General features: G+C 39.7%; 1 protein-coding gene across 4 annotated transcripts in view; it reads right to left on the bottom strand.

Moving 5' to 3' along the window:
- Positions 1–3,122: 3,122 nt before the first annotated feature.
- The window catches only part of LRCH1 (leucine rich repeats and calponin homology domain containing 1), a 213,870-nt gene continuing 192,155 nt past the window's right edge, over positions 3,123–24,837 (bottom strand). For 2 of the 4 annotated variants that reach the window (XM_017862059.1, XM_017862062.1), the window contains 2 exons: positions 22,133–22,210; positions 3,123–5,646 (listed from right to left, as the gene is read on the bottom strand). In XM_017862059.1, the coding sequence (XP_017717548.1) occupies positions 5,536–5,646; positions 22,133–22,210 (189 nt within the window). In that variant the 3' untranslated portion in view covers positions 3,123–5,535. Of the gene's footprint in view, positions 5,647–11,245; positions 14,514–22,132; positions 22,211–24,837 lie in introns of those variants that run through there. The other 2 variants (XM_017862058.1, XM_017862061.1) reach the window with 1 other exon arrangement.

Here is a 24,837-nt window from a genome sequence, read left to right as displayed (position 1 = left end):
CAGGTGCCCGCCACAGCGCCTGGCTAATTTTGTATTTTGGTAGAGACGGGGTTTCACCGTGTTAGTCAGGATGGTCTCGATCTGCTGACCTCGTGATCCACCTGTCTCGGCCTCCCAAAGTGCTGGGATTACAGGCTTGAGCCACCACGCCCGGCTCCTTCTTTCTTTTCTTTTTTCCTTCCTTCCTTCTTCTTTTTCTTTCTTTTTCTCTTTCTGTTCTTTCTTTTTTCTTTCTTTTCTTTCTTTCTTTCCTTTCGAGACTGAGTCTCACTGTATCACCCAGGCTTGAATGCAGTGGCACAATCTCAGCTCACTGCAACCCCTGCACCAGGGTTCAAGTGATTCTCTTTCCTCAGCCTCCCAAGTAGCTGAGATTACAGGTGCACGCCACCACACCCGGCTAATTTTTGTATTTTTAGTAGAGACAGGGTTTCACCATCTTGGCCAGGCTAGTCTCAAACTCCTGACCTTTAGTGATCCACCTGCCTTGGCCTCCCAAAGTGCTGGGAGTATAGGTGTGAGCCACCACTCCCGGCTTCTCTCAGCACTTTAAACAGATTATCATTGATAGGCTTCTGATTGTACTGCTGAGAGATCTGCCGCCGTACTTTCTTCCCCCATAGGTAATCTGTCCTTGCTTTTAGAATTGTCTTTATCTGCAGTTTTAGCTCCCTCTTTAGAGACTGTAGGGAGTTCCCTAATTTTCTTATGATAAACAAAACATTAAAATAAGCATGTGTTTATTTTATTACACATTTCTAGGCGTGTTGTTGAGGGAAGTCTTCTTTGTGTGTGTGTGTGTGTAAATACGTCAGTTCTCTCTTGGGAGCTTGGCTGGGATACCTCTGTGGTATGAGACATACTGTGCCACTTCCCAGAGCTTTCTGCAGGGTGGGGCTTCAGTCACTCCCTGTGGAGCTGGTTTAGGAACACACCCTCTACTGGTCATCTTCTCTTTCCTGCAGTACCTCCTCACTCCACTGCTGGCTCCCAGTGCCCCTCAAAGACCTAAGGGCCCATGTCTTTATTTTAGGTCTGTATACTTGTAAAGGAAGCCTCTAAAATACTCTGTCAGTGCCTTTCCAGGGAACTCCACCTTTCCCTATAGTAAATAATACTACCCAGTGGGGGTTTGGGGGTGCAGGGAATTTATAAAATCTAATATTAACAAGAAAAAAGGTCAATATGTAAAGTTGTAGCATGTAAAAATATATAAGATGCCCAAAGAAAATATCTCAAAGCTTTAATCATTCCCTATAAGGTGGAATTCTGGACAATTTTCCCCAACTTCTTTTATACCTGCCAAAGTTACTATATTAAGCATGCATCGCTTTGATAAACAGGGATAAGATTCCAAAATAAAACAACAATATAGTAATATCGAATTAAATTCAAGGAGAGAAATGGCATTGAAAGTAGAGGCTGCTTCTTCAGTAAATCCCTTTTATCCTGCTTTGTGGTTTGGCCTTGATACGTTTTAGCATTCAAACTAGTCCAGACAGACTCAGTTGATCAGGTTTTAGCATGTGAATGTGCTTGCTTTTCTAGGTTTAAACATTCTAATAATTGCCCAGGAATTTTTTTTGACTTTAGGAACTTCAATTGAGTCAACTCTGCTGGGAAGTCCTTCTGTGCAGTGAGGGTACAGACCTGACCTAGCTGAGCCTCTACCAGGTGGGCAGCGCTATGCGTGGGCCACAAACCCTTGTGGTATATGAGGCAGGAGTAGTTCCTACTCCTAGGAGTATGTGGTGTTAAGTGGACAGTCCCTTGGTGTCCACTACAAATCTCTTCCTTACAGGGTTATGTAAGTTTTTGAGTTAGTGTACGTAAAGTTTAATTCACCTCTTCAGTAGAACTGCTGCACTGTTCTAGGCACTGGCGAATCAGCAAAGAACAAGACAGACAAGCAGCCTTGTTCTAATGGGGCACACAGTTGAGATATAACACTTGACCCACAGTAGCTACTCAATAAATTACACATCTCCCTGTTGCTCCAGCAAGTTTAAGATGGAAAGTGTCTGTGAAGAGCTGGACTTCTGTAATATGTAGAGGGACAACTAAGATTTTGGGATTTGGCACAGTTGCAGCACCTCAAAGGAAAACACCATGAGCTATGTATAGAGTGTCCTAACTCAATAAGGGAGGATCTTAAATGCAACAACGGCCCTGACACTGCTCCCTGAAGGCCCTGCTCAGGCTAGCGGTATCTGGTCTGTGTATATTTTATGTGGGGTGGGATGAGAACATGGAAACGATCTGTTACTATTTTCACTTGAATTTCTCAAGGCAGCTGCTCTCTACCCAAGGTAGGCTAGCCACGTAGGGAAAACAAGACTGGCCCAGATCTAGTGGTGTAATGGAGGCTACCACTTCATTCTCTGGGTGTCAGATATCACAATTGAGAAGGGAGGCCCAGATTCTGTGGTTTTTACAACATGGGCCAACAAATCGTAAGTGTTCTCAAATATGCCCAAAAAACAGGTAGTCATCACCTGAACCCCAAATCCATCATAGCAAATTTGCTACTCCTGTTATGTTATGCTGTAAGTTTTAGTTTAGGAGGAAAAAGAAAAGAGTATCGTGAGGGGTGTGTGTGTGTGTATCGACAGATAGCTGGAGTCATTCTTCTGATAGCTATACATGAATATACAGTCATGTATCACATACCACCACTTTGGTCAATGATGAACTAAATATACAACAGTGGTCTCCTAAGATTATATAATACCATATTTTTACTGTACCTTTCCTATGCTCAACTATGTTTAGATACACAAATACTAACCATTGTGTTACAACAGCCTACATTATTCAGTATAGTATCATGCTGCGCAGGTTTGTGTCCTGGGAGCAACAGGCCACATAGCCTAGGTGTGTGGTGGGCTATACTACTAAGTGTGTAAACACACTCTATGATGTTTGCACAATGATGAAATCACCTAATGACACATTTATCAGATTGTTGTCATATGATGCATTACTATATATTCTTTCTCCATACACACATACATATAACATATACATATGTGCACATATACATATATATACATTACATGATTGTGTGTGTGTGTGTATGACCAGGGTCAACCTTTTTGATGGGTAAGTCAATCACAAAGTGGTTTGTACAAATCTGAAGTTTTAATGGCTGTTAAATAATAAAGGAAGGATATTTGCACTATATACATTCTGTCCACTGATGGTACTGTCGGCTGGCCATGCATTTTATTGCACATATAAACAGTGTACAAGGATCTTAAAGACGTCTTAGCCATACACAGACTGCATTTAAAAGAAAAAAAAGCAATTTTACAAGACTGAAGCCATTTACATTACACAGCCAACTTCAAGAAAATAATAAAAATTAATATCAAAAGAAATACTTTAATTTTGAAAAAAAGTCTCTCGAAACAATGATTACAGAGCTTCATGCCACCATATATACACGTAAAAAAATATTTCAGGACCCCGCATTCTGAATGCCCGTGAAGGTGCAGCAGGCTAAATTCCTACTTATATAGTCAACTTTTGAATGTTGCTTAAACTGTATACACTCTTTGTCCAAAATGTTTCTTTACATCATTATGCTATTTGACAAAACAGGTATTTGTGCAGTACAGAAAAATACTAAAATACATTTTAAGTTAGGTTAAAGTGCACAGTACATCTGATAGGAAATAACTGCTAGCTGCCAATCCAAATTTCTGTTTTCAGAAACCTCCCCCCATCTTCCCAAGAGCAGAGGGCAGCCGTTGTCTTGGTTGATGTTGGTCTGTGCTGACTGCACACTGAATCCTCCTCCTGTGGTGTCTTTTCTCTTGCGTCCCCCTCTACATTTGTCTTACAAACTGTGGCTGCTGCTGCTCTAAAAACTTCCAATGGCTTTTCAAGGAGGTGAAAGTGCAGTCAGCATTTGCAAGACTTAGAAAGGTTAATTACTGGGACAGCTGTGATTGCAGCGTGAGTGCGCATGCCTGGAACTGCCTGCAGAAGGCTGCCATGTTCCGTGAAGCCATCTGTGAATCTCTGAGAGCAGCATGGGTTCCATTCCTTGGCTGGTTCTTCTCTAGTCCTATTTTGTTGCACTTGCTCCCTCCTCAGCCACTCAGCCTCACAAACTCCACTTACTGCACCCTCCCCTTAGCCTGCCTTGGTGGTACTGCCCACAGGCTCACAATGACTCACTTCTGAGGTTTCACACCAGAGACTGTGAATCTTGCAGGATTTTACAGACTACTTGGAAAACCACCAACCACCAAATTAAAATAAAATAAGCACATCTCAGAATCATTTCCTCTTTTAAAACTGGCAGTTGTAAGAAGTGCTGGTTTCCTGATTCAGGTCCTATGTGCCTTAAGTAATTTCTGATACTCAGTCGAAGCTTCCCTTCAAATCCTTTTTGGTTCAACAATCAACTTTTTATCATCTCCACTTTCCTATACCATTTCTTCATTATCTACCTTTGGTGCAAAGCTCTCTTTAATGTAACCCAAGTTACAGTGCAAAAGTATACTTCAAGACACATGATGCTAACACTTATTATTTCTTTGTGTTAAAACGTGAATGTTTTGTGCATAGCAAAAGAAGTATGAATCCAAAAAATAATTGTTCACATTTTATCTTCAAGTTTAATATGTCTTTTTTTTTTCCATCACAGCTATTTACAAATAACTTTGGGGTGCTCTCTTGATTTTAGTCAGTTTGTTATATTGGGGGACAGAGGGCTGCTGGAATGTAGGAAACTGGATGGAATGCAGAAATATAAATAAGACCAACGTTCCACAAACCAAAGTGTCAATACTGCCTCCCCAGAAAAGTTGTGTCCCAAAAGCACCTGTTTTTTGCTTTTTTTTTTTCTTGGAATCATATACACCAGAAACATGATTACTGAGACCTAAACTACCGCACACCAAAGAGGATAGAAAATAACTCAATATTTATAATATTAAAATAAAGTGTTTAACCACAAAAAAGCAGTAATAAAATAGTTTCCTAATTTACAATTTGCATCCAAAGGATGAATAACAACTCACTAATAAATAATATTTATATAAATATTTTGTATGTCGAAAATAGTTTTTTAAAAGGCAATGGTCTCAAGAAACTTCTTGAAAATTTGGTGGTGAAAACCTGATTGTGCCCCCCTCCCCCCTCGACTAAATACACGATGAGTTTGGTTTTAATAAAATGAATGCATCTTGCTGCAAAACGGTTGTGCTTGGCATTTTGGTAATGGCAGTTGGTGAGTGTGGAAAGGATGAAGGAGGGTGGAAAAGGCATTGATGTGCTGCTCAGTTTTTTCTTTTTCTCCAGCTCCCTCTCTGGTTTCAAGATAAATACCTGTCAAGTCTTAAAGTCGGAGGTCGGCTCTGAAAGGTAGAAAATCCTCCCTTAGACTGAAAATTGTTTCAATGTAACTGGAGTCAGTGAAGTGACAGGCAGTGGGTGGCAGAGAGGGTTAAACAGGTGCCTGGAGCAGAGTTCAGGATCCTGGATGAGAGCAGAGTCTGAGCCCCCAGTGGAGAAGGGGTAGTTTCATGTGAATAGAGCCTTCGTTATGGTGATGTCTAGTAATGCTTGAATGGTAATGCCCACTTTGACCAGGCCTTTTTCTTCAAGAATGTGGTGGGGTAGACATAGCTTTTCCTAAAAGGAAAAAGAATAAAACATCAATGTTTAGATGACAGTACTCTCATCATAAAATCCTGCTACATCATTGATGAAAGTTAGGTTGAACACTCTGTAGTATGCCTGTTTGATCACCTAAGCCAAGTTCCTTCCTTTGCTTTCAACCCACTGCAAAGACCTTTTCTATGTTTGCAGAGAAAATGATGATTTTTCACACATGCAGATTGTTTCAAAAAGGCTCCTAATCACCATGAAGTCTGCAGATCTAAATATTTAAGAAAGCTTTACACTAAATAACTTGAGCTAGAGTCAGAGAGCACACATCAAGAATATAATAGCTTCTATCCTTATAAAGCAAAATTGCAAATAGCCCCTGACACATTTTAAAGGCACTCAAATATTCATTTCTATCGACCACACATTGTTATACTGACCATAGACCTTCATTTAGTTCATTTTACTTCCTGTGACCTCTGAAATGCAGCAAGTGGGTAGACTGGCAGCCTTTCTTCGTGGTTTATGAACAGTCTTTATAAATTGGTAATTATAACTACAGTCCCTTTCAAGACTCTTTCATAAAACTGTCAAAAGCACAAACGTCCTGCTACTCTCTCATGTTGCATTTTTGCTCTTGGGAAATGTCCAGGACATACTATTTAAGAAAAACAGTAAGCGTGAGTCACTTCTTCTGTGTAGAGCCTTTCATGCTCCACAAACCAGTTTACAGAATAACACAATGAAGTAATTTTCCACCATTGTTATTTCACCCTGGTCTGATATCATTCAAGGGAACTTCTTCCAGGGTGTGTCTCCTTGGCTGGGAAAAGACACCACAGCAAATATTCTCTTATCTACTTGAGAACAGTGTGTTTTCCACAGCCCAATGTTTGCTTTTCTTTTTTCTTTTCTTTGACAGGTTAAAAAAAAAAAAAAAAATTGCATTTATTTATGGTGTCCAACATGATATTTTGATAAAAGTATACATTGTGGAATGGCTAAGTCAAGCTAATTATCATATCCATTATCTCAGATACTTATTTTTTTGGTAAGAACACTTAAAATCGAGTCTGTTCTCAATTTTCAAGTACAAAATACCTTATGATGAACTATAGTCACCATTTGGTATCCTTTGACCAATATCTTCCTATCCCAACCTCCCTACCCAACCCCTGGTAACCATCATTCTACTCTCTGCTTTTGTGAATTCAACTGTTTTAGATTCCACATATTAGTGAGGTCATGCAGTATTTGTCCTTCAGTGCCTGGCTTATTTTACTTAGCATAATATCCTCTAGGTTCATCTATGTTGTTGCAAATGACAGGATTTCCTTCTTTTTAAGGCTGAGTGGCGCTGTTTCGAAGGAGAATTTCAGTGGGATCTGCATCCAGCCCTAGGTGATGGACTCACTGTTCAGCAGGAAGCCAATTGGTGTGCTCTGCAAGGAAGGGCTTCCTTTCACGTGACGCTTGCTTGAGGAACCAGATCTTCTTGCTGCCTCAATGCACAACTCTCCAAAAATTACCACAGACACGGGCACTCTGGGCTTTAAAGACTTTCAAAGGACATGCCATGACATCTCCAATAACTTGTTCCACTGTCTCAAATGTCAGTGGGTCTTACTCTCTCACCATCTTACTTCCCTACCTTGTAGCAAATTCAGAGAACCTCAGACTTTAACCTAGGCCTTAACAGATGGCCCCATGTCAACAGAAGACAGTTGATTCTTTAAACAACAATTTTAACCATGATTTCATGTCACTGCTGTGTATCAAACTAGGATTATCTTGTCAATGGCATATCAGGTGAGCATGCAAGTTCATGCTGCCTGGCAATTTATTAGCCAAGTATCAACCTGAGAAAGGATGGGGGAGTTCTGACTGAGTTGTGAGCTGTGAGCCAGGCTGTTAATGATGGTGCCTCCTTTTGTGACATGGTGAGGGATGTCTGTGGCCAGATGACAGTGTCCAGCCTCCCCTGGCACCATCTGCCATGGGCTTGTGAAATCACTTGAATCTGGCATTTCATTGTTAAGGCAGGTTCCCAAGGGCAAAGACATGTCTTCCTCATTCTATTGGCTCTGACAGCACCCAAGTCAACATCTGGCTTTGTAGGAAATTGTAAATGGCTGTTAAGTACAGTTAAGCTCCTGGTGCCAGGTATTACTTGGGGAAAATAAGTCTTCACTTCATACCATATGTTAAAATCAATTTGAAATGAAATAAAGAGTTGGATGTTAAAAAAAAAAACTACAACACCCCTCCCAATAACATAAAGATGAATATTTAGTACTTTTTTCTGATAAATGGATGGGGAAGGATTTTCTAAGCTAAAAAAAGCATTATGAAAAAGTCACAAAGGAAAAGAGCAAAATAATTGATTACCTAAATATTTAAAGTTTCCATGTGTTAAAAAAAGAAACCTGATTAATGAGAAGATAAGTAACACTTAAAAAAAAAAGTGTTTGCATCAAATTACAAAGGAAACAATGTGCGTGGTGGCTCATGCCTGTAATCTAAGTACTTTGGGAGGCTGAGGCTGGAAGATCACTTGAGGCCAAGAGTTCAAGACTAACCTGGTCAACATAGTGAGACCCCCATTTTTTCAAAACAAAGAAAATCAACTGGGCACAGTGGTGTGCACCTGTGGTCCCAGCTACTTGGGAGGCTGAGGTGGGAGGATCATTTGAGCCCAGGAATTTGAGGCTGTAGTGAGCTATGAGTGTGCCACTGCACTCCAGCCTGGGCAATAGAGCCTTGCCCCATCTCAAAAAAAAAAATTACAAAGCATTTTATATGACACATAAGCTCAACAAATCAGCAGGAAAAACACTAAGAAATTAATAGACCACTGGGCAAGGAATGTGAATAGAAATTTTTGAATGAGGGATTTGCTTTAGGCAATGCAGCAAGACATTTTGCTTTTCAACCTCAGCGTTCAGTTATGTGTAGTCTAGAATGTGCCTGAATTCTAGCACTAGTATTTCCATAGAGCCTAATTTCTGCGAACAACACAGCTTATATGGAGCAAGGTGTCCTATCCTGTGTCCTGAAAAGACAGTGGCATGTGTCCTCCAATGAGGGACTGACCCCAGTGCCTGATGAGCAGTGGCTCCAGTGGCCTGCAGGGTTCTGAGCTGAAGGCCATGTGAGGGAAAGGCTGGGGGCTCCACAGAAACAGGGATGGAGAGGTATCAAGGCCCCAGCCTCCTGCCAATAGGACATTTGGACACTTCACAGACTGAGTTAGGTGAAGGGCACCCTCTTTCCCAGGCCCTTGTTTTTTCAAGCAGTGTTTCTCGCCTTCCTGGTCTCCACATTCCAAGCCAGGTGCAGAGTCCAAGATCCTCCCTCCTGCTTATATGGCTAGTGATGAGGAGTAAACAGAAGACACAAAAAGATACCCCTCGAATTCTTCCTGCCTCTTTTCAGATCTCCTGAGGAAGCCCAGAAGTGCCCTCAGATTACTTTGCTGAGGTTGGAGGAATGTAAGAAGACTTGCACAGGAAAATAGAAACCTTATACAAGCAAGGCCGTTCTGGTTATTCTATTACAGGATTGGAATGAAGACTCTGGTGGGAATTACACCTTGAGGTGCTGGCTGGAAGGATGGCCAAGGGGAGGCTTCCAACCAGGAGGCGTCCCAAGAAGGGGTCAGGGCCATTGCCATCACACCAGCCAGGACACTGCATCTCCCAGAGTGGGGATCCTTGAAGTGTGCACAGAAGCTGGAATTAGGAAGGAATCATGGTAGGTTTACAGCTGGATGAGAAATGACTCAGACGAGAAGGGCCCTCTAAGGATCAGGCAGGTAAAGTGGCCCTTCCAGCCGGCCCCTTGTTCATAACGGACTTACAGCAGAGACAGCTGTACCTTTATATTGACTTGAAATGAATTTAAGTTGCACTGTTATAGGATCCCAGAGATTTTTGTGGAGAACATGACTGCAGACTTTTAGTTTGCCCATGAACTTTTTTTGTTGGGTTTCTTTTTAAAGTACCGAGCAGAGTCATGAAGTAGTCTCCTGCATAAAAATAATGCTTCTGACCACCTTTGAAGAACTCATGCTTCAAGTTACTTCTCCAATGGTAGAATCTATTAGGTTCACCCATATTGCCTCATCCACCCTTCTGAGCCACAGCAAAAGAAGTTGGAAAAGACAACAAGCCATAAAGACTAAATGTTAACTTTCAAAACCTTCTGGGCTACCTCCTACATGCCTGGCACCAACACTACAGATTTGCATTGGTGATTTCTTTATGATAACCCTGCAAGACAGACATTAATATCCCCATTTCACTGATGAGAAAACTAAGACAGAGACAGAGTTCAAGTAACTTTTTGACATTAAACAGCTGGTAAGTCCTGGAACCAGGGTTTGAACCACATGTATCTTAGAGCCAGGGCTCTTTCCATAACACTATGCCTCTTCCCATAAATCCCTTACTTAATGGGTGAATATGTTAGGTCTGTGGTCATGATATAGGAAGAGGTCCCATGGCCCCTGGAGTGTTTTGACAGCAAGTCCCATCAACTTCAATGTCAGGTGGGACCAGCGAATCCTCAATTTAGTGACAGGGTTAGCTCTGCCACTCAGCTCATCTTATCCTGGCAGAAAACACCTGGTGGGAACAGGATGAGCCGTCACTGCCTGGCTCTCCTCCTTCTACAGTTTCTTATGATCCTAAGGAGATACACACTTACTTCTAAGCCAGCCACTAGCCTAAAATGGCATCATCCCACCAGCATATTTCATTTTGTTCAGGCTCCTTCTTATATATAAAGTCCTGGCACTACATTGTTTGAGCCTTAGAACTATCTGTGCGTTACTTTGATGTATGAGAGCTTTAAGTTCCTGCATCAGTTTCTTCAGTGTGAAATGCAGACCATCCAACATCTTACAGAGATTTCTTGTTGCTCCTCCCTGGATTATTTACTTTGCAACCATGCTACCGTCTAGTCCATCCTCTCCCTAGAAAACTTCATTCTCTACACACACATATGCCTCAACCCTAGTCCCTCTCCCCTCCCCACTCCACCTGGCTATTCCTACAACTTCACTAAGTCTCGGTGGAAACACCACCATCCCAGGGTGTGTTCATGGTCCCCTATTCCCCATCAGGGTCAGGTCTCTCTTCCAGAATCCTGCACCTGTTCCACCACAGGTCCTTATCACCTGAATTCCTCTTTACTTGTCTAAGGACCCACTAGATCAAGGGTTAGCAAACTATGGCCTGCAGGCTAATCCAGCCCGCAGCCAGTTTTTGTAAATAAAGTTTTATTGGCACACAGCCACACCCATTTTTGATGTATCGTCTATGGCTGCATTTATGGTACATAAGCAGAACTGGGTAATCCCAACAGAATCTGCATGGCTCAAAAAGCCTAAAATGTTTCCTCTAGGCCCTTTACGAAACAAGCTTGGAGACTCCTGGTATAGACTCTAAGCTTTTTGAGGACCAGGTTATGTGTCCCGGTAACTTTTTTATCCCCAGGGCCTTGCAGAGATTGCTCATTCAGTATTTATGGAATGAATGAATGAACACAAAAATGAACAAAGTTGCAGTCAAAAGCCAGGAAACTAGACTCTGACCATCTTAAAGAAGAAAAAAAGGGCACATTCTATATACCAAATTGATTGTTTATTGAGAACTAATTTTGAAATATGCAGCCTAATTTTTAAAAATCAAGTCTTCTGAAATAAAATCATATTAAAGTATTTGTCACCTAATCCAAAACAACTTTCAGTTTCCTAAAATTTTAAAATATCATCCCTACTTTTTCCCCATAGGCAAAGGCAAAAAAACCCTTTGTCCTTATGACTCATTCAGGCATCTACATGGGTTTTTGAGAGAGAACCCAGCTCACCACGCACTAGTTTTAATTTCTTACAAACAAATAGCAGCAGGCTATCAAGTGCCTTTATTTATCTCTCTCATTGATGAAATTGATACTCAATTGCCATACATTGTAGTTCTGCAGGGCCCCTTTCCACCAGCCCCATTTCATAAGTGTCTCCTCCTAAAAATAACAAACCAGAAATCCACAAATAGAAAAGATGATTAGAAATTAGGTGTCACACATTTTGGAAATTCTGACATTGAGTGGAGAGTTGCCACCAGTTGGAGAAACTGGAGAAAGAGAATACAACTGGCTATTTCAAAAACAAAATGTAAATAGATACTTGGCTCCTTTTATCTGACATTGGAAGGGAATACTGAAAAAATGGTCTTTCTTGTGAGGAGGAGATTTAGTAAGCACAGTAAACCACTCAATGACATCCCTACTTCTCAGACTCTAAGGAGGTCAGCCAGGTATCCCCAGTCAAGCTGCAAGGGCAGGCATCTGCAGGCATCCAGTTAGCATATGGGCTGGTGCACGGGTACCTTGGAGAAAAACCACAGAGAAGCTTAATATTCTGATTAGAAATTAATGGCTTGGCAATGGACAGAACAGTTCATTCAAATTTTTGCCTAAAGGACTAAATTAATTGTGTTCTGCTAGTTACCATACTACTAATGAAAAAATATCATCCAATAAATCCCAAGAAGTGCAGCGCATTAGAGTACAGACAAATTAATGACACAAAAAAATCAAAGTGTGTCCAAAGAATACTTTGGATGCCAGAATTAAAATATAAACATCTTTTAATTTGTCTTTAACATGTTTTAATTGAACTGTCAACACTGAAAATTAAATCTACTCTTACATGAGTGTCCTACTCAGTTTTTATTGATATTATTTTAAGGTGGCAACCCAGTAAGTTTTTTTTTTTTTCCCATTTTCTCACCAGAAAGAAGGGAAAAACCACCACAGTGGTGACCATTAAAGAGAAGCCTCAATGCACTGCAGAGCTGGATGGGAATTCTGAGAGCTCATGAATACATGTATCAATGGGCTGATCAAAACTTGGAATAATCACCCAAAATGTGTTTATTAGGCAATTTATGGCTCAGGGTGCTCATTAGACATTGTACAAAGGGATTTTATTGTGTTACAGATTGAAGAGTACAAGATAGCACCAAAAGTAATTCAGTACATCTGTGGGTTATTCATATACAACTGAGGTTAATTAGATAACTTCCACATACCCTGTATTTCACCAATCAACACAAAGTCAGCAGGAAAAAACAAACTCACATAACTCAAGATATTGTCATGTAAAGAATGTTTCCTGTTAGCAAATCTGATCTGACTTAGTAGCAAGGAATCTTTATAAATATATTCTTCTAACTATGTGGGTCTTCTATATTTTCAAGTCCCCTGGATTCATGAAAATGTTCAGAAAAATAAGATTTTCTTCTTAGTAGCCATCTATGAGGGCTGTTTGCATCTTAATAAACTAGAAATTTATCTTGAGGAAGCGAAGTCCATCATCTCCCCAAACTAAGAAACAGGATTTGGCAAACAGCATGTAAAATAAGGAGGCTGCCTTGACGTTGGAACAAGGCCCTCTCATATTATACAAAGATACCCCTGAATCCAGGGACATTCTGGCTAAGATAAAATCCTTTTTTTCCTTTTAAATGCAAACTGATCACATTGCTCCAAATGCAGATATAGTTACTATATTATCCTTTGAGCTGAGTTAAAAATAAAGCAGTCTGCTAGTCAAATGTCAGTGAAAATCAAGGCTCAATGAACATTTCAAATAATCAGAGAAACTACCTTCTTCTAAAATGAGAGTAATCTTCTTCTCGACTCCTGCCATCATAACCCAAGCCCCAGGACCAAGAATGTTCCAAGGCTCATGGCTTTATTTGAAAATGAATAGAGTCGAATCTGTCACATTCTGGACCGGCAGTTATTATGTGATGTGGCAAAAAAGCAACAATCCGTTCCATTGTTCAAAAATAGAAATCTGTCTGGAAAACGTTTTTCCAGGAGCCTCAAGAGAAGACCTAACAAGGAGTTAAGCAGCAAAAAAACTGGTGTTTAAGTGGCTCCTCCACATGAGGCTCTAACAGCAACGACACCACCTTCCCCAGAGTGGGCTCTTCTGCACAGGGCAGAGTGGCTTGCCAGGGTGGAAGTTGGCGGCGACAACGCCCAGTGCCCTTCGCGGCTCCTTTTTTAGGAAATTAGGAGGAATCCAATCGAATGGTCATCAAGACAGTGTGTGTGCTTGTAGACGTCCAAACAGTATTTCCAACTTGGACAACAGTGGTATTATTAAAGCTTTGTATAGATCGAGTTGGGCCAAAATGTTAGTTTTCTGTCTGCCTTGCAAGGTGGCCCCTATACAGCTCAACGGCCCAGACCCGAATTAGAATTCTAGTTCAATATTGACCCAGAGGAAAGACTTCCATATGCTAAATCCCTGTCCTCAACACTCCTGTCTGGAATCCTCCTCCCCTCTGCCCAGGGCAGCAGCTCACCGGGAGAGAGAGGAGGAACTGTGTGGCACTGCTGCTGGCACTATGTGAATGAGGAAGCATGCGGTGTGCATATACTCTGCAGTCGTCACTGTTTTTCAGTAAGTGAGAGGAATTATACTAAACTGTATTCTACAAAGTTTGTGCTTCTGGAAAATCTGATTTGGTAACGTTCAGCTTCAAAACTCGAGAGATTACTGAAGACATGACAGGGATGGAAGTTTGCAAGGCAAAGGATCAAAGGGAGGAAGGACCCTGCAAAGGTTGAGGGTGACAGAGAACAGCGTTTGGATGCACGTGCAGACGTTATGCGGACAGAGCATTCCAGTGGTAAGTGATATAGACCAGCACTATAAAGAGAATATGGACAAGACAGAAGCCTATAAGGTCCCTGGAGCGGAGGGCAGAAGTTGGTGGTGGGGCTTTCTCCCCGAGTGCCAGCAGAGTGTCAACAGTCTTTCGAATGTGACGAAAATCCAACTGCAGGATGTCATACGGAGAGCAGAGGTCAGCCTATTCCGAGGGCAGCCATTAGAACAGAAAGAGACAGTGCATACAATTAAAAATACACGGAGGAACAGCTAGAAAGAAGCACACATTTTTGGTTACTAGCAAATGGCAGGAGTAACCCCTTATTTCAAGCAGGTAAGACCCTTTCATCATCAAAGATTTTTAAATCCATTATAATAGGAGAACAGTAGAATACCTATTTTGTGCCAATGGGTCAAAGAAATCCTTCACCCACAATCTGGCCACGGAGGAACGGCATATTCTGCAATTTACACATCATTCTGCCATTCACACAGTTTTAATAGTCAAGGGATCATGTGCTCACCAGTGGCATAAAAATAAGAGATTTTCACTTAGGACATTTAAACTTAACCTTACTAAAGGAAAAACTATAAAGCTGACAATGTAATCCCCACCCTTCCTCTTCATTCTCTTAGTGCATCTTTTACCCTGGTCTATGTAGACTTGGATATAAAGTAGTTCTCTCTGAAAGTTAACAGACACATTTAATTTTTTTTTCATTTTACGCTTGTTGATAAACTCTGGGGAATGCCAGTTCTAAGTATGTCCCTACATGTGTCAGAAAGTACATTACATTTCATATTTTTGCAACAACACATTAACCAAAAGTCTAGGGAAGGCTTCTTGGATGTGTAGTGAGAGTAGAGAGTAAAAGTACACCCCTACATGGAGTTATTATGTAAACTGCTTCACTACTAAACAGGTTTATTGGGGCAGGGGGAGTAGACCTCTGTGTTTTATCTACTCAACAGTCACCATGTAAGGAAGCAGAACACCTATTTCTCAGCTAACTGCAAACTAAGAGGCTCAGTTTTCTGCGTTGACTTTCAGCAGCCTATTGCTGTCAGAAAGCAAACAATTGTCTCATATGCTAAATTCCTGAACCAGAAATGACCATAGTTTAAAATTAACAGGAATTATAATTGATATATTAGCAAGAAAGAAAAGCTGTGGTTTTGTTTTCAAATTAAACAAAGATTGAAAATATGTGTGATCTATTTCATAAATGCAGTTTTATTTACAAATTAGGTGAGGCATTTAAGACAAATGTTACGTATATTTTACATACTTTGCTACAATTTTGTCCTCTATTTTGGCCTGACTGCTAAGCAGCTACGCATCATGGAGCAACTGAAAGATATTTCTAAGTTAGAAGTTTTGCCTCACTTGTGTCTGAAGTTAGCTCGATACCCTCAGTTAAGTAGGAATACTACAAAATTAGGTTGGTTGAATAAGATTAAAAACGTTCTAATTTTCTTTTATTAATGAAGTTAGAGATACTCTTAACAAAATATTTTTAAGATGAATAAATCATGTTATATGTATTCAGATGTTGCATCTTTTCTCAGTGGATCTGGAGAAATCAAGCTATCACTGTTAGAGTTCTCCCAAGAATGAAAACAGCTACACATAAATTGGATTTCACTGGGAGACAGATGCTGCTCATGGATTAATAGATGAGGAAACATCTAAGAAAAGTTTTCTATTGCAATAAGAATTTTCTATTGCAATGTTGAGCTTGACCAGGGAAATCCAAGCAAAGCAGTCATAAGACAGAAGGCTGATAGGCGAACTGAAATGTGATTTTCACAAAACTAATATTTTCATGTTAAAAGCAGATGATTCTGTATTCAGCAAGTATTTCAATCCATTTCCCAGAACTCTAAGGAGCATGTCTGGTCTGCTCTCTGGCAGCACCATCAGACAACTAGAGTCAGATCAACTTTGCAGTTTTCAGTGTACACTCCTCATGGGGGCAGGCAACACACACCATTGTTCTCATACAGGAGAAAATTTCGTGATGCCACAGACTCTGGGCTTAATTAAAGTGGGTGAGACCTAGAGTGACAGCCTATAGTGGTTAATTTAAATTAAATCACAATCTCTAAAGAAAAAGGAATGGATCTAAGACTGTCAGGTAGGCAAAAATCGGAAGCACCATGATGAATGTGTGTAGTGTGAGCTGCTGTGGCCATCTGAGAACTGCTCTCTGATTCAACCCTATGTCACACAGCCAACACTCACATTTCAGCCCTTGAAATGGGGCCATGAAGCAAACCTGGGCTGAAATTCCTAATTTCTGACCTGGGAGGTTCTGCCCTTTGTGCTTTCCAAAATTTAGCCTTACTGAGAGGGACGTAGAGATTATACTTTATTTCTTTATGAAAATTAAAATTGGAAAATGCTAAAAAGAAAGGAAATTTAAAGAGGCAAAATTTCACCATGTGTTTACAGAGCATTTGTAATCACTGCAAGGCATTTATAAAACACAGTTAATTCACTAGAGTCCCCAGAGGCAAGTGTGGATGCTAGTGCCCATTATAGTAAACAAAAGTCACAATCAACAAAGGTTAAGAAATTCACTTAGGTTGCACACAACCAGAGTGTGTGACCGACATTACTACTGGATCAGGTTCCCCAAATGCTATGGACACAAAGAGAAATGTAGATAGATCAGGCAGTTCAGGGTGTACTACAGTCTAAATTCTAAGAGCTAAACATATCTAGGCAGAAGTTTTATTTAAAACTTTGGAATGTACTTTACTAATATAATTTTAATATAAAAAGTCAATATGCTTACAAAGTATTTTTTAATCTAAAATATCTTAATACAAGAATGTTCATCATCATTCTGCAATCTTTAAAGCCATAATTCAGCAATGAGGTATAATTTGGCAGGGAGAGGAGAGAGGTGGGGAAGGATTTCCAGTCTTCTCCAAATATATGACAACTAATTGCCAGTTTTATGGACTTAGAGAAAGCTAAATAGGAATAGTTTAGAAATCAGTTGCACCCTTTATAGCTAGAAAAGAGCCAGATTGGCTGTTTTCAATAAATTATGAATTTAAAAGTTGATGTTAATAAAACAATAAACCTGTCTGATTATTCACCCTTAGAATTAACCAACATAAATGGAAAATTAAAATAAATCTAGTAATAAGAATCTCATCCTTCCACAAAGTGTAGTTATGATTTAAATTAACACTAAAGTCATTGACTTGGGGAAGAAAAAGAGGTATAAGGCTCAGAGAAGATAAGGGACCCATTTCTCTTATTCTTAAGATTAAAACAAAACACAGTAGCTTCCATGTATAGATTGCCTTTCAAAACAAAACCTCAATCAGTGGTATGTGTAATTTCCTAAACCCTCACAACAGGTGTAAAGTGGGAACGGTATTACGACTTTCATATATAAAACCTTTAACACAAAAAATGCAAATATGAAAGTTACAAAAGATAAGGAAAACTCAGTCATAATTCCACTTACATTGACACAATCATCATCAGCATCTGAATGTACTTTAGGGTTTTAAAACTCCCTTTGGCTGACGCAGAAGCTCAAGGATGCCAAGTGACCTGCCCTTGTGCATGTGGAATGGAAACTTTCTGCTTCCTCCAGCACTCTGAGCTGCCCAGATAGGCAGGAAGGAGCCCTAAGCTGTCAAGGAGTCTACCACTGTCAGTTGAGTTGTTGCCTTTAATCTTCTTCTCTATCTTTTCTCTGGAAACAGTAAAGAAGATGAAGGGCTGAACATTTACACAACAGAGTACATTTCTATTCTAACTCCCCTCATCTAAAGAGGGCAAGTCTGTTAAATTAAGGACCTCAAGCCTTACAGAAGTTTGAGACCAAAGTTACCTATGTAACACTGAGTAGAAAAATTTCCCTGGTGAACCAAATACATCTCTATTTCCTAATTTTTTGATGCTTCATAAATTAGATTTCTTTCAACCTGAGAGAATACTAATAAGAGCCCTAAAATATCCCTAAATTTGGATCCATTTGAAAACCTCCAACAGTCAACCATGAACTGTACCAACGATGAACATGTAGCCAATCTGCTACATAGAGGTTAGAGGTCAGGAATCTCCAAGAGCACTCAGAAAAGTCAAAGGAAGCCCCAGTGTGTCCATTAAGAGCCTCAGGGGGTCAAGGCCTAATTGGAGTCAGATTCTTAGGTGATGCAAAAAAGATATCCCAAAAAATTTGGAAGCCCACCAAGGCCTGTCTTCAAGATCAAGTTGATGCTTGCACTAGAGGTCGAAGACAGCTGCGGAGTCTGACCACTAAGCATCAACACCACAAAGAGATGTGCGATGGTACGTAATGCTGCTTATAATCCTGAATGTAGCCAATGTGAAAATGTTGCATTTACGACTCAGCCACACCAGAACTACTGTCTTCTACCCTGTTGTAAAAAGTGGGCTTAAAATACTACCAAGGGCTGGGCACAGTGGCTCATGTCCATAATCCCAACATTTTGGGAGGCAAAGGTGGGAGGGTGTCTTGAGCCTAGGAGTTCGAGACCAGCTTGAGTAACATAGTGAGACCTCGTCTTAAAAAATCATAATACATTTTTTAAAATGTCATGGAGGGATAGTCTTACCCATTAACCTTTACGATTTATTCGGTGAATTTAGGTAGCATACTGCCTAACCTGCATAGATACATTTCCTGGATATTAGAGAAACTACAGAGTGGTTCCAGCTGCGGAAGCACAGAGAAGTGTGTCATGAACCATGACCCACCCTGGAGAAAATGCCTGGGACTGTGTTTATGGGGACTTCTAAAGAAAATCATTTATTATTCTTTCCATCCCATTTTCTTACTTTACATGTAATAGTTTAACTAAATCTGCTCAGCTACTGTATTCCATCTATATGAACGTGAAAAAATTATACAAACTGCTGACCATGACTTTGGTTTGTAGTTTCAAACTGTGATTCTATTACATAGGACAACAAGTTTTAGGCTTAAGAACACAGCTGTGACTTTTCAATATCTACAGGATGATTTATCATCGTCAATTAGATATTTAGCTTCTAAAATGCAGAACTCAAGATTTCTGTGGCTTGTGTGTGGTTAGATAAGTTATAGATAGAGAAGTAGAAAAAGCTGGCAAATTAGAGGGAGGTAACAACACTGACTACTAGGAAATCAATGAGTATTTTATTTCTCAAATATTAAGCTTGATGCAACAAGAAAAAGTAATGATATGGGTCCTCTTTTTTTTAGGTCTTTAAAAATGTCTTTTAAAATGTCTAATTGTAGATGGAGAATTTCTGCAAGTGGTCTCGTGATATAATGATCTTTTCAGTGTAAATCATCAATTGTACTGTGCCACATACACACTCAGACATCATTCCCTCCTAGGTAGTGAAGGAAGTATAAATATCTAAGGTGGGGTGGGGAAGTCATTTGGTCCCTCAACTTAGTGTCGTATTCCTAAGGTAAAAACATTTCACGTACTCTATGAGATGAAAACATGTTGTTTTGAGTATACAGGAAAATGCCAATTGCCTTGCAATAGGAATTTCTGATTTGTCACTAAATATTCTTCACTTACTTTAACATTCTCATTAAATAAGTTCAACTGTTAATACAGTTTTTGTCTAGTAGCAGTGAATTTAAATTCTAGTCACCAGTAAAATGCTACTGGATTATCCATCAGGATAGATATATATGTGTACACACACACACAGCAAACGTGAAAATCACCTTGGCCAGGCGCGGTGGCCCATGCCTGTAATCCTAGCATTTTGGGAGGCTGAGGCAGGCGGATCACCTGAGGTCGGGAGTTCGCAACCAGCCTGGCCAACATAGTAAACTCTGTCTCTACTAAAAATACAAAAATATAGCCGGGCATGGTAGTGCACACTTGTAATCCCAGCTAGCCAGGAGGCTGGGGCAGGAGAATCACTTGAACCCGGGAAGTGGAGGTTGCAGTGAGCCGAGATCGTGCCACTGCACTCCTCCAGCCTGGCCAGGCGACAGAGTGAGACTCTGTCTCAAAAAAATAAAAAATAAAAAGAAAGAAAAGAAAAGAAAAAAAAGAAAATCACCTCAAGCCTTAAAATAATTCCAAAATATACTAAATGATACTAAACATAGTTAAATGGGACACTGCCAGAAAAAGATCATTTACTGCCTGGATTTGAACCTTCTTGGGAGTTATAAATTGTACATTAGTGCCAGGGGCATCTGGAGAAATGATGATAAATTTTGCTCTGGATTTTTATAGTAATTTAATTTCCTTTTCTCCACTTTAAAAGGAAAGCTTAATTACCAATCTTTACTCACAATAATTGGTTAAGCGCATTTCCATTTTATTTTATATTACTGTAAGCCAAAAAAACATTGATGAGATTTAAAAACCACAGGGAGTTAGGTCATAACCTAATGACCTAAAGCACTGATGAAGTGCTCTCTAGCACAGACACGAATAATTTATCATCTGAAGCTTGCCTGAGAGTTTTGATTCACACATGGGAAATCTTACTAGCCCATGACAGAATCGAATCATTAGAAAAGGTATGCAAGTGCGTTCACATACATATTCAAAGCCAAGAAATGTACAGGCAATAGTAAAATGTACACACACAATAGACGCGCAGATTATAACATTGCTGAAAGCAGAACAGATCACAAAGACAGTCCATTATATAAAATTCACACTCTTTATAAAATAAATCTGTAAGCTTCCTTGTATTAATGTAGCTCTTAGAGATGTTTTAAATAATGCTCTTCCTCAAATAAGATGAGAAGCCTCCCACTATCCCCCACCTCTGAATCCCACCAAGCTGAAAGGAAGGAAGAAAGGACAAAAAAAAGGAAGGAATGATGGAGAGAGACAGGGAAAGGGAAAAAAGCCCTGTCAGTCTCAGCAATTCCTATCACTGAGTAGAATTATATTGAAATATAATTCTTTATATACTCAAAAACAGTATCTCGTGTATTTTTAAAATTGCTTTATCCCTGGGATATTGAGAAAGAAGAAATCATAAGAAATAAACTTCTATCAATTTCTGTTTATCACAATGAGGATAAACTTCTCAATTTATAAGGCTACTCCATATTCTGAGTGGATTGCTTCATGTCTGCCTAAGAAATCAGTTTATGTTACTAAAAGCAAAGTCTTTAACAGCCCGCAGCCATCTGCCTGAGGCTGAGGCTGGGTCTGAGGTCGGAGAGAGAAAAAATAGCAAACTACATGTAATTGAACTGCCTATTGGGCTCAAAGCAAACTGAAGGCAAAAATGAAATGCAAATAATTAACAAACCGTAAAGCAACACACAAACACTGCTATCATTAATGATAATGATTAGTGCTAATAACAATAACCATAATATTTCCAATGTTGATTTTTTTAATCCACATATGGAAAATACAGCTACAGGGAATGATAATCAACAATCAGTAGGTCTTTGCTTAAGAGCCTGGGATAAGAAAACCATCAGCTCCAAAATTCTACTCTATGAAACCTGAGAGAAGATTCACTTGCAGCCTCAGCAACTTCTGTCCTTAAGAGAATCAAGCGGATTAAAAATTTTTTTTCAAGTCTGAAATTTCACACTTACTTCAAAATCTTACATTATTTTACTTTCTCCTCAGAATTGAACATATTGCATAGTCATTTTAATTTCAGTGCAATAGAGTAATTTAGATTAAAAGTTTATATAATTTATTCAACATTATTTCTCAAGAAAGGTTGAGACAAAAAAGCAAGTGCAAAGCTTTGCATCGATTCAATGGTTCAAATTCATATATTAAATAAAATTTTTACTAGAACACAGTTATATGAAGTAAGTTTGATTTTACCTCTGGTACTCCTAATTTTCGGCATGCTTCCAGAAAGTTTTCCACATTTCTTCTGCATTTGGCCATGCTAAGTTTGGGCTATAAATGCAAATATACAGAAATAATGTATTATTAAAAGAGAAACCATTTTGATAACATGTTAAATTTTAAACTTTCTAAATGGCACAAGCAATACATGTTTATTGGAGAAAAAGAAGATAACACATAAGCAAATAGAAGAAAACAAAATATCACCCAGAAACATCCATCTTAGATTAAAAACTGTTGATATTTTAGATTATATTCTTCCAGACATTGTGTTCGTATGTGCATAAATATACATATATGCCTGTGTATATATAGATGTATGTATATCATGTATATACACTGATGCATATGCATGCAAAATTTTCTGCATACATATGTATATATGTGTATGTTTATACTGTTTATATATATGTACATACACACGTATGTATAGTTTTTATGGGATCATACTGTTGTGTAACCTGTTTTAGTTTGCCTGAAGTACACCATAAACATCACTTTATATATATATATAAATATATACAAATATATTTGTATATAAAGGGTTTAAATTCACTAGACCAATTAACCTCCTTCCCACCAAAGCCATGGATATAGAGGCAATATCACGGTAAACACCACTGAAAATGGTGGATGCTCAGGACTTAACCAAAAGCTTCTCACAATTGTATTAACCTTGGCCTCTGAGGTGTTGGGTGGGTAACAGGCACATTTCACATATATACTACAATTTTTACATGGTATGTTTTGAACACTTTGCTGCTAAATTGTAATATTCCTCTACTATTTTCCTTAGGAAAGAAAGCAAGAAGCATGCCTGATTCCAACAGGGTAGGCGGAGGAGCCACAGTGATAAAGACTGGCCTCATCCTGCTAATGTGAGAATGACGGGATTCATTCCATCTTACAGGAGCACAAAGCAACTATCCCCAAAATCTAATTGTACATCATTTACTCAATACAAAAAGAAAAGCCCTGCTAAAACAGAAAGCAAGCCTGTTGTCCTGTGAAACAATGTAAGTTGAAAGCTAAACAAATATTCTCCATCTTGATTAGGGAGGAAGTCACGTCCCTCACATGGGTCCTGCAAAGTCGCCAGCAGCTGCTTGGCTGGTTTTGCCCAACCCCTGGCATGTCTCAGGACAAGGCCACTGCATGAAGCCTTGTGCAAACAGAAGGAGCAGACCTGAGGAACACGACATGAAGATAACAGAATGGTCATGGACCTGGCACATAAGGTACCAAGAGGCATTTCATCATGCCGAGACCCCAGCGTTTGTCTCTGATTGTTTGGGCCCGTTATCTTCCTTCATTTACTTATGATTTAGGTGAGTCTTTTCTGAAACTCCAAAGATGCCCAACATCATTCCAAATACTTAGGTCAGCCCCAAAGAAGTTAATGGAGACTGTGTTTCAAGCTACAGAAAGATAATTCTCCCTCTTTGGGAGTGAGGGAGGGCGTCTTCGAAGATTGCTCCCTAGCTTCAGGTAGAAAAGTACCTGTGACAAACGCAATGGTTAAAGCTTCAACCTCACCACTGGTCCAATAATTAAAAATTACACCAATTTTACCAATTGGAATGCCAATGTTTTGCTTATCAAATTGTCAGAGACTGAAAAAAATTATTTTTCTAAGGAACAGTCTTTAAGCATATTGACAATGATAGTGATTTTGTTCACTACTATATTCCCTCAGTTTGGCATAAAAAATGGACATTAGTTTCACGAACGAAGAATTAGAATGCTTTTGTTGGTGATAATACTGTTAGAAAAGATGCTCTCATCCACTCCTGCTGGCAGACACAGTTGCATTTATTGCTTTACTACATACGGGTCAGACACCAAACTTGGTGCTCAAGATACAACTGTGAAGCCAAAGACAAAATCCCCAGGCTCACTTACCTCTAGAGCAGCTGGAAATATTAGAAAGCTAAAGGAAAGTACAGTATAATACAGGATAGTTCTTAATTGTGATGGGGTAGGCGTGACGGAAAATGAACAAAGGAAGAAACCCAGTCCTAAGGGGTTAAGAATGGTTTGTTTTCTGGATGCTGAAATACAGAAGGAAAGGGAGCTAGAGATGCTGAACAACCAAGGAGATCTGGGGGGCAGGTGGGACGCGGCTTTCTAGGCATAGGGAGCTGCCTGTGCTGAGCCTGGGGCGAACAGCAACGGCACAGAAGAAGGAAGGAAAGCAGGTTCCACGGCTACAGCATGGCTGGACCTGGTCCAAAAGGGCATCAAGATGCTTGGTGAAGAATTTTTGATAATTGGACATTTAGAAGTGGATATTTAGAAAACAAACTGCATTTCTAAAAAGGAAAACTACAATACAATAAAATAGGCTAAAATATGTTATAGTTAGTAAATTAGGCATTTATGAAGAATTTTAGGCTGGGCACTGTGGCTCACACCTATAATCCTAGCATTTTGGGAGGCTGAGTGGGGGGCAGATCACTTGAGGTCAAGAGTTCGAGACTAGCCTGGCCAATATGGTGAAAACCCATCTCTACTAAAAATACAAAAATTAGCTGGGCGTGGTGATGGGCACCTGTAATCCCAGCTACTCAAGAGGCTGAGGCATGCCTGAACCCTGGGGGCAGAGGTTGCAGTGAGCCAAGATCATGCCACTGCACTCCTGCCTGGGCGACAGAGGAGACTCCATCTCCAAAAAAAAA

Source organism: Rhinopithecus bieti, unplaced genomic scaffold (genome assembly GCF_001698545.2).
Source record: "Rhinopithecus bieti isolate Rb0 unplaced genomic scaffold, ASM169854v2 scaffold_61533, whole genome shotgun sequence".
Lineage (NCBI taxonomy): Eukaryota > Metazoa > Chordata > Mammalia > Primates > Cercopithecidae > Rhinopithecus > Rhinopithecus bieti.
The sequence above is the reverse complement of the archived record's forward strand: the minus strand, read 5'-3'. Positions and strand labels throughout refer to the sequence as shown.